The sequence below is a fragment of the Prinia subflava genome, chromosome 4, assembly GCF_021018805.1.
Source record: "Prinia subflava isolate CZ2003 ecotype Zambia chromosome 4, Cam_Psub_1.2, whole genome shotgun sequence".
NCBI lineage: Eukaryota > Metazoa > Chordata > Aves > Passeriformes > Cisticolidae > Prinia > Prinia subflava.
In genome coordinates this window covers 7,311,079-7,319,941 of record NC_086250.1, presented here as the reverse complement: position 1 = coordinate 7,319,941, position 8,863 = coordinate 7,311,079, and the positions used below count along the sequence as shown (strand labels likewise).

At 41.6% G+C, this 8,863-nt stretch overlaps 1 protein-coding gene across 1 annotated transcript in view; it reads right to left on the bottom strand.

The window, feature by feature from the left end:
- Positions 1-551: 551 nt before the first annotated feature.
- Positions 552-8,863, bottom strand: part of LOC134549263 (uncharacterized) — a 39,596-nt gene continuing 31,284 nt past the window's right edge. Inside the window, exon 4 of the mRNA XM_063394829.1 lies at positions 552-1,251. Coding sequence (XP_063250899.1) covers positions 1,115-1,251 — 137 coding nt within the window. The 3' untranslated portion in view covers positions 552-1,114. The remainder of the gene's footprint in view (positions 1,252-8,863) is intronic.

The window sequence follows — 8,863 nt, the reverse complement described above, 5'->3', positions numbered from 1 at the left end:
ACGTATGTAATCACTGCCATTAAGCTGTCACTTTGCACAACCATGGCACGTCTGTCATCACCTGCTCACACAGAGCATGGAAAAGGAATCACACAAGTGTTCTCCCTGCTTTGGAGACATGGAACACAGACTCAACAGGGCTGTGCTACTTTCTCCTAGATGTACTCATAAAACAAACATCTATTTTCCTATTATCTAGAAAATGACAACATTTCTCTACATAGTTCTTGCTTTCCAGCTAGAAAGTCTCATTTCTGCACTGAGAAGAACTGTGAAAGCCTCCTTTTATTTCAGCTGTATATAGGGCATGTACAGAATCTAAAGCTCACAACAATCCTTGAGGCCTGGCAAGTGACACAGGAGCTCTGGGGTTGTTAGGATTTTTGGATGGCACAGAAATAACAACATGACTCTCGATATGATGGTGAAATGAGAGCAAACTTTATTCTCCTACATAGTCCTCCTATAGAGCACTTCAGCACAATGAATATGATTCGTCTTCAGAGTCTACACCCTTTTGTAAACATTTCTCACTTCCCAAGGATTGTTTTTGGTTTCTTCCTTAATATTTCTCAGGCTGCTTTCTCAGCCTGTGTGAAAGTAGTATGAGATGATTTCACACAGACACAGTGGCTGCCTGATGCCTAATTTCAGACCATTGTCAGCATCCATACTCTGGTATCACTGGGAACCAAAATGAATTTCTGCCTCACTGCAGGCCTAGCCCAGGACCCAATTCCTGCGGTCACTGGGAGTGCCACAGTGCCTTAGCCCGGCAGCAGAGGAGGGGCTGTTCACTCTGCTCCAGGGGATGTCACAGAAGGATCCTCTTTCTCCATCACTTCTCAGATGGCCACCAGTGCTCTGGGCAGTGACAGATGGTAAAACCTGACCTGGCTAACAGATGTGATGGACAGCAGCATCAACGTGTCTTGAACTTGGAACTGCAACTCTACCTTTTCAAACCTGGCTCCATCTTTGTTACATGGGGGCATTCTGACTAAACAACTTTCATCTTTCATATGACTTTTGGTTTATTTATGTAATTTTCTCAGCCACTTTGTGTGAGTTAACAAGAACAAGAACTGCAGAGCATACCATGTGTGTGCAACAATTACTGGTGTAGGATATGAAAGTGCAAATACCTGAAAACCTTGCAGATTACTCTCCGGTGGCTCCTCTTTGTGTGTTCTGAGTTCATTTTGTCAGATTTCTCCTTTCTCTTTTTAGGGGCAGCCTGAGACAGATATGCTGGAACAGCAGAAGAAAAAGCCATCTGAGTACGAATTTAGTCAGAAAACACAATAAACACAGTAAAAGTCAAAACATCATCATGAAAGTACCATTACTCCCTACAGTCTATTTGACTGATAAATGCAACATACCACACAGAACAGGTAAACAAGCAACAGCAAACAAACAATGCCATTTCATAGGAAAGAATGGAAAATATTTGCACTGTTGCTTTAGCAATTGTTTTGAACCTCCTGAACTGAACCACCCTCAAGACTACTGGCAGTGCTTGAAGCTTTGCTGGATTTGGTGGCTACTTTGCCAACCCCTCTCCTGCTCCTCTTCTTCAACTGAACACATTCAGAAATGTATTTTAGCTGGGTGCAACATCTGCATACACAGACACCTCACTGGCTTAGGCCAGCTCACCTGGAGTGTGCACATTACAGGAAAGCTACAATCCAAACCTAACAAAAACTTCCCATCTCTTGGTTACTCAGGAACTGGGGACAAATGATTTATCATCAAGGCCATATCACCTGCCACAAAAAATGGCATAAGCTTGCATTGAGTAAAGTGAGGATGCTCCAGTTCCTACAAGCAGAGAATTTGGGAAAATGTCCTGTGAAATTCCTCTAAATTCATTAGAATAAACACCAGAGAAATGTTTTCTCTCAAGGCCAGTGAGAAAACTTGTGTTCTACCTTTGTGGAAGATTTGGTTAACTGACATTAACATGAAGATAAATCAACATAAGTACACATATATACTGCTACTTCAGATAGAGCTGGGTGAGAACAGGAATTTACAGAATGCTCAGGGAACACTTAATTTCTCCTTCTTTGGTATTTTCCTTGATTCTGCTCATCTTTCAAAACTCCAGGGAGCCCCATCAACCAGACACTGCCATGGGCCATATCAGGCATAAATCCAGGTCTCATCCAACCCCTGATTCTCCAGGTCTCTGCCTCTCCTCACCATTCTGTCCTGATGACAGCAGACTGATGTGTCACCTCATCACAGGTCAGACAGAAGCAGAAAGGTCTAATTAAAGTCCAGATCCAGTAGCAAAAGACCCACATGCTTGTTTCCAGTTTCAAACACTTCTGTTTGCTAAGTTTTAGCCTTTCTGTGAACATAAGGCTCTACACATCCATTTCAAATAGGTTTTAAAATGCAGCTACTGTGCATATAAAGTACTTTCCATAAAGGTATTCCTTCATTAAATATCACTGAGCTTGAGTCTCTTAGGAATACTGATGCAAGCCTGAGATTTTCAAAACTTGGAGCGGTGTGATTTTAGAAGATATAATCATCCCTAACAGCAACTTCCAAACATTTTGGGTCCCTCCGAAGATTGCTGAACTGATTACTCAAAATCACTCATTGTTTTCCAATATTAAGGCACGGTATATTGTTAAAAAGGATGGGATGGCCACTATTTGGATGAGATTAAATTATTTACATATCAGAAACACCCCATGGAGTTCAAAACCATGTCCTTTCCTGGTGGGCAAATGCTGCCAGCAGCTGCAAGTATATAATCTCCCTATAGTAAACTGCAAGACTAGGGTGGAAAATGGTAGATAAAGTAAACTCTGTGCACTTAGTAACTGCAGGGATACTAAACCTCTATCAAGGTGCAACAAGAATGAGCTGAGAAGTGCAAGAATGCCTGTCAAGGGCCCAGGCTCTCCACAGCTGCAGAGATGCCTCATTGTTCTGGAGAACTTTAAGGCTGATCTCACATGGAGGGAACAGGAGACGTTTCCTTTTGCTGCCATGCTGCTGATGCAGCTGTCTGGAAGGTCCCACACATTTCCCTTCACACAGGGCCCAGAGCTGGGTTCCCCTTTCAGGGCTGCTCAGGCACAGTGAGCTGCAGGTGCACAGGGAACAGCTCTGGGGCAGCCAAACTTCTGCTGGCTGTGGCAGGGAAAGCCCAGGGGAAAACTCTCTTTTAAAAAAAGAGATGACTTCCTTGGAGTTCTTCCATTTCAAGCTCTGCTTTGCACAAGCAAGTGTTCTAGACTTTAGGACTGACTGGTAATTATTACCCATTCAAACAGCAGCAGATACTTCACCTTGCAGATTGAGGGGAATACTCAGGACAAGAAGGTGGCCACTCCTTCCCCACGCTCTAACAAAACTCCACCAGGCTGGAGGGCAGTTGCACATTTCTTTCTCTGGTCTTTTTCTCTGGATTTCTCTGCATGTGTGAGTGCCTGAGTAACAAGTTTATGGGACTCTTCCTCCAAAACCAAGACAGTTTCTCTCTGAAATGTCCAAATGATATGACATCGAATTCTTTCATTTTACATTTGCATGATACTATGGATTCTCAGCTTTCTTCTGCTCTGACAGGAACTGCATCATGGGTTGCTTGCAAATCCCCACTGAAAGCACATGGAATGTTCTCACTGGCTTCAAGGAGAGCTGGAATGGCTTTTGTGTTATTTTAAAGTATAGCAAATGATACAGCATAAAATACTGTACTTGGTACATAAAACCTGTTTGACTAAGCAAAAGGACCCCAAACTTCTCTTTTTAGTGATTCAAGCCTTTTCAAGGCCTATGCCTTTGGCCCTCCAGGCAGCTGCACTACTTTAGCAGAGCAGTGGAGGAAGAGAAACTGGAAAAAACATAACTGAAATATGAGTAAACGACCTAATCTGCAACACAGATCTGTAGCAAGCCTGGTTTCACTGCCAGTGAAGTCCAAGACAAGTTTCATCTTCACAGCAAGCAGCAGAACATTTTTACTCAGTATTAAAAAGTATGAGCACTTTACAAGTTCATACACTTAAAACATGTAATTGGGTCAAGGGAACGTTTATGCCACATGATTTTTCCCACCAAGTTTCATAAAGGTCTCAAAAAGTCCAGAGCCTTCTTTTTGCATTTTCTGAGAGAGACAGAACAGTATGAGAAGTCTCGGTTGCCCTACACCTTCCTTTCTCAAGCAGAAGACAAATGTGACATTCTTACTTCATGATTAAGTTTTATTACCTGGGATACTGTTGTGGCTTTCAAGTCTAATTTAATTTACCCCAATGTCAACTAACAAAGCAAAATCTGACCTTTCTTTACACAGCCTGCAAAAAAGTATCCCTGGTAGGCTGAAGCACGCAGACAGGAGCAAATACCTTTATCTGTTCCACGGTTTGCACAAACACTTTGCAGCCTGCAGTGCCCACCTGGCAATCCTGAAAATCCAAGCCCTGCACGGTACCCCTGCTATTTGTACTACAGAATTTGCTATTTGACTGGGGGATGAGATCCACAAGGAATGCCACTTAAAAAGAAATTCTGACCCATAAAGTCACTATCCTACTCCACAGGTCTGTTCTCTGCCAAGTGCAACTGGTCCAAGTCTGTCATCATGTGTCCCATCTGCCTTACCAGTGACCCCGTACCGGCAACCTTATGCAGGTAAATGCCCCAGGAGCTTGTTCCAGGAAGGGCCTCTAATGCTGCATGTGGAGAGGGCAGATGGGATTTGCAGCAAGCCACAGCTTGATTGTCCTGAGAAAATGCCACTCCTTAGCCAGCCCCTCTCCTTTAACACATGTATGTGGGGCCCAAAAAGCCCCTAAAGCAGAAGAATAGCCCTGCTTGGCCTCACAGGGGCTTTAAAGGCTGTGAAAAAAATCAAATGCTACATGAATGACATCCAAGACTCACAGGCACAGCCTTTTTCAGTGCTGAATGCAATGATGATGTTGATTTGAAAAAGACAAACTTTACATTAAGAATCTGACTGAAGGGATTTGGAGCTGATTAGAGGGTTTAAACTAGGAGATGTTCCTTACAGTAACACAATCTAGCTCAATGAGACCCTCTCTATCAAATCCATACTGCTATTTTTATTTCCACAGTGGAACTGAACTACCAAACATATTGACTTGAGCTGGCCACAAAGGAAAGTGCTGGCAAAAATGATTCTGAAATCATCATTTTAGTTACATAAAATGCCTATGCTGCTCTGGCATGTTCCATCAAGAAACAGCTCACAAGCCTTGAAGGTTACACTTATTACTTACATGTACAGAAACCAGCACTTAGGATGAACCATCTGTATTTAAATACAGGGGACTGAGGTATAGAAAAAAGAATAATATCCATCCTCTCCTAAGAAACTGTGCAAAAAACTACCCAACGTAAATACATGATTTGTGAACTATTACACATTGGAACTTTTATTTTCAGTTAGATGTTTCTCTCCTAATCCTTTTAGGACTAGAATATCATTAGTCTAATTGAAGACTGTGTGCCTTTATTTCCTCCTTCCCCTCGGAGCAAGGCCACTCCAAGCAGCGTGTGTTCATCCTGCAAATCAGGCTCTGGGAGCAGTGTGCTTTCCTCAGCAGCTGGATGCTGCCTTCATTGCTGAGCTCCACTCAGCTGCTCTGCTGCTTGCCACTAAAATGCAGCACGTCAATCACTTGCACTGCTCATGAGAATTAGCACAACACAAGTCTAATTAGAAACTAAACACTGTGTTATCTGCAATGATTTGGAGATGGAGTAAGCTGATACGTGTTTTAGGAACCTGTCTCGCTGCACAGTAGTTCATGATAACACCCACCTCACAGCCCATTAGCAAATCAAAATATTATACTGTATAAATACTACTTTGCTCTTTTCCTTTTTACAGAAGCCCCAGGTCTCAGCAGCCTCCATTACTGAGCACATGTGACTTGGTTATATTGGAACATTGTAGGAAATGGAAAGCAGCCCTGACTGTCCAAAAACAGCAAATGAAAGCCAGTATACTGTATACTTTGGCCCTGTCTCTAGAGAAGTAGCCCCAGCTAGCCTCCAGACATTTTTCACTGCAATACCTATTGGCAGAACCAAAGAAACTCTACACTGCATGACGCTGTGCACGGACTGTCAGTCCCTCTGCGCTGGGCTGATCCCCTTTGCTCACTCTGTCCTGGAGAAAACAACGTAACCCACCAGAAACCCAGACAACACTTCAATCCTCAGCCTGGAATCCAAAGGTGAGCAGCGGGAAACCTGGCAAGAGCTGAAGCCAGAGATGTTCGTGTTTAGCAGCAAGAGAAGGATGTGAAGGATGAAGGATATGCAGCTGTTTCGCTGCACGGCTTCTCCAAGGAATTGGAGAGCACAGACGTAGAGCACGTTCTCACTTCTAGCTGAGATAAACATTTACAGGCCACTCATTTTAAACAGGAAGGTATAACATTAGGACATGACCTTTATTTCAAGCCACCCCAGCTCCCTGCCCTGCAGACATCCAGGAGAGATCCATACTGTTCCACTGCTCTGTTATTACAGGTGGGCTGGATTTTAGATTCAACGAGGAAGGTGCAATTTTATGGCTCTGTGGAAAAATCTTTAAAATGCTGGCAGGTAAATGTCTAATGATGCCAGACTGGTGCTGCAAAACATCACATGTAGATAAAGCACCGAAGAAAACGTCTGTGTGCCAATGAATGAGCATTTAGGCAAATAATTCTAAACTTTACATGCAGATTTGGTGTCATTACATTACTATTACAGATGCCTACCCTGCTTTTCTTCTTTCAAAAGGGTGCAATTCTGATGCTTTATGATTAGCTTTCTAGCTGGAAGCCAACAGAACTTGAAAGACAGCAACAAAAGACATTGGAAGATTAATTTACAGAGAAAATCCGCAGATTTTGAAAAGCCCCAATCTAATTGTAGTTTGCAAGATGAAACACAGTTCTTGTTTGTATCACATCCCCCATGCTTCCCATATGGATATATATGTGCTGACAATTTTTACTGTGGGAAACTATCAGATATCAGTTTGTATTAACTGGGAAGTAAATATTTATAGCAATTTCTTTTAAAAACTGAAATAGGTCAAAGACTGAAAGGTGGTAAGTTTGGGCTTTTGTATCCCAGCCTGAGACAGTTTAATAGGTGGATCTCCTGCTCAAAGCTAAATGCTTCAAAACCTTTGAAAGGGCTATCACCAAGTTTTCTAGATTAGCTCTTCAACACTGCCATTTCCAGAATGACCAGTGATTTTTAAACCTTGGGTCACAATTAAAAAAAAATTATAATATCCATACAAGCCATGCTAGAATTTTGTAATTCTGCAGGGGGAAAAAACCAAACCAAACTAAACTGTACAAATATATTAAATGGAAAATTCTTCCCTGTTGTGAAACTGGCTTCTCATCACTAAAAGCCTTAAGTGGACCTTCAGCTGTGGCTTACATTTCCTCTCAATCAGGAGAAGACAGAGAGAGGAACCACTCAAGAGGTTTAGTTCAGGCTTGGAAAACAATTCATTCCAACACCAACTGCAGAGAAGCAAAGCTCTGGAATGTGCAATTCTGAAAGCTTGAGAACATTTTTTTTGAGGAAGCTCTAGACACAACCATGACTTGGAAATACAAACTGTCACCAACTGGAAAAGGTCTTCTGCATTATTTAATAACCTGGAAAATGCTAATGCTGTATTTAATTTTTGCAAGCACTTTTTAGTGAAAGCAAGTATACTGCTTCTGGTGAGACAGATATGCTGTGGTTTGTGAGGTTCCAGCATTTTCAGATCGACTACTCACATAAACCTGATTTTTACTAGAAAGTTTTTTCCCATTCTGGAATACTTTTATTGACATTGGGTTTTCCTCAATAATAACATGCAAAACAAATTTTCCTGTGACTCTAGGAACTGCTTCAGACACTGAGACTGGGACTGCAATCCATATCCATAACACACTCCACTGATACCTCAGATCCCAAAAACACAGATGAACTTGAAAATCAAAACTAGTGCTACTCTCTCATCAGATCAAAAGCAAACAATTAGGAACATGTTTTAGAGCACCTGGCTGGCACCTCATTGAAAAATGGGGTACAGATTTTTAACTTCAAACAAAACTCAGATTTGAATAATTCCAAGCAGGCACAGGATTTACCTGGGAGCTTCTGCAGATTTTCGGTTCACTTCCAACTGAGAGTATGCAAGAAGTGAAATGACCAGGCCTGTCATGTGCTATCCATGAACTTTTGAAGAGAGCATATTTTTATATACAGTTCTAGTAAGGAAGAAAAAAAAGACAAAAATCCAAATTTAAAGCAATACTCAACTGCTGGGAACCTATTATATCAGCAATTATATCAGCATTAACTTACAATTAAAAATTCAGGAAAAAGTAGGATGAAAAGAAGGAAAGAAAGACTTTGGGAAACACATAAAAGTCACAAAGTTTTCCTTACTTAATTAAAGAATGGTGGTGGCTGGCATTGCCAACTTCTGCAGTGGCTCTGGCATGGCTGATTTTGCTGTAAAATTCTGATTTTAGTTTTCTTTTGTGAAATTTACTGTTCCTGTTTAAAGGAGTTTTCTTTTTAAGAAATTCATCTTCTGTTTATAGGCAGATGAGATGGTTGGAATCATGAATAGAGCCCAGAGACATTTAAAGAAGGGGGTGCCTCTTTAGTGCAGAAAATTGGTACAGTCCATCCACAGTTTAACAAATCACGAGGATCTTAGTGCAAAGTGTATAAAGCTGGATGTTTTTCTCATTCTAGGCTGGCTTTCAGATTATAAACATGATGAATTCATTTTTTCTGAGAATTAATTGTCATAGATCTAGGCCAGTCTAGTCAGGTGAAAAGCAGC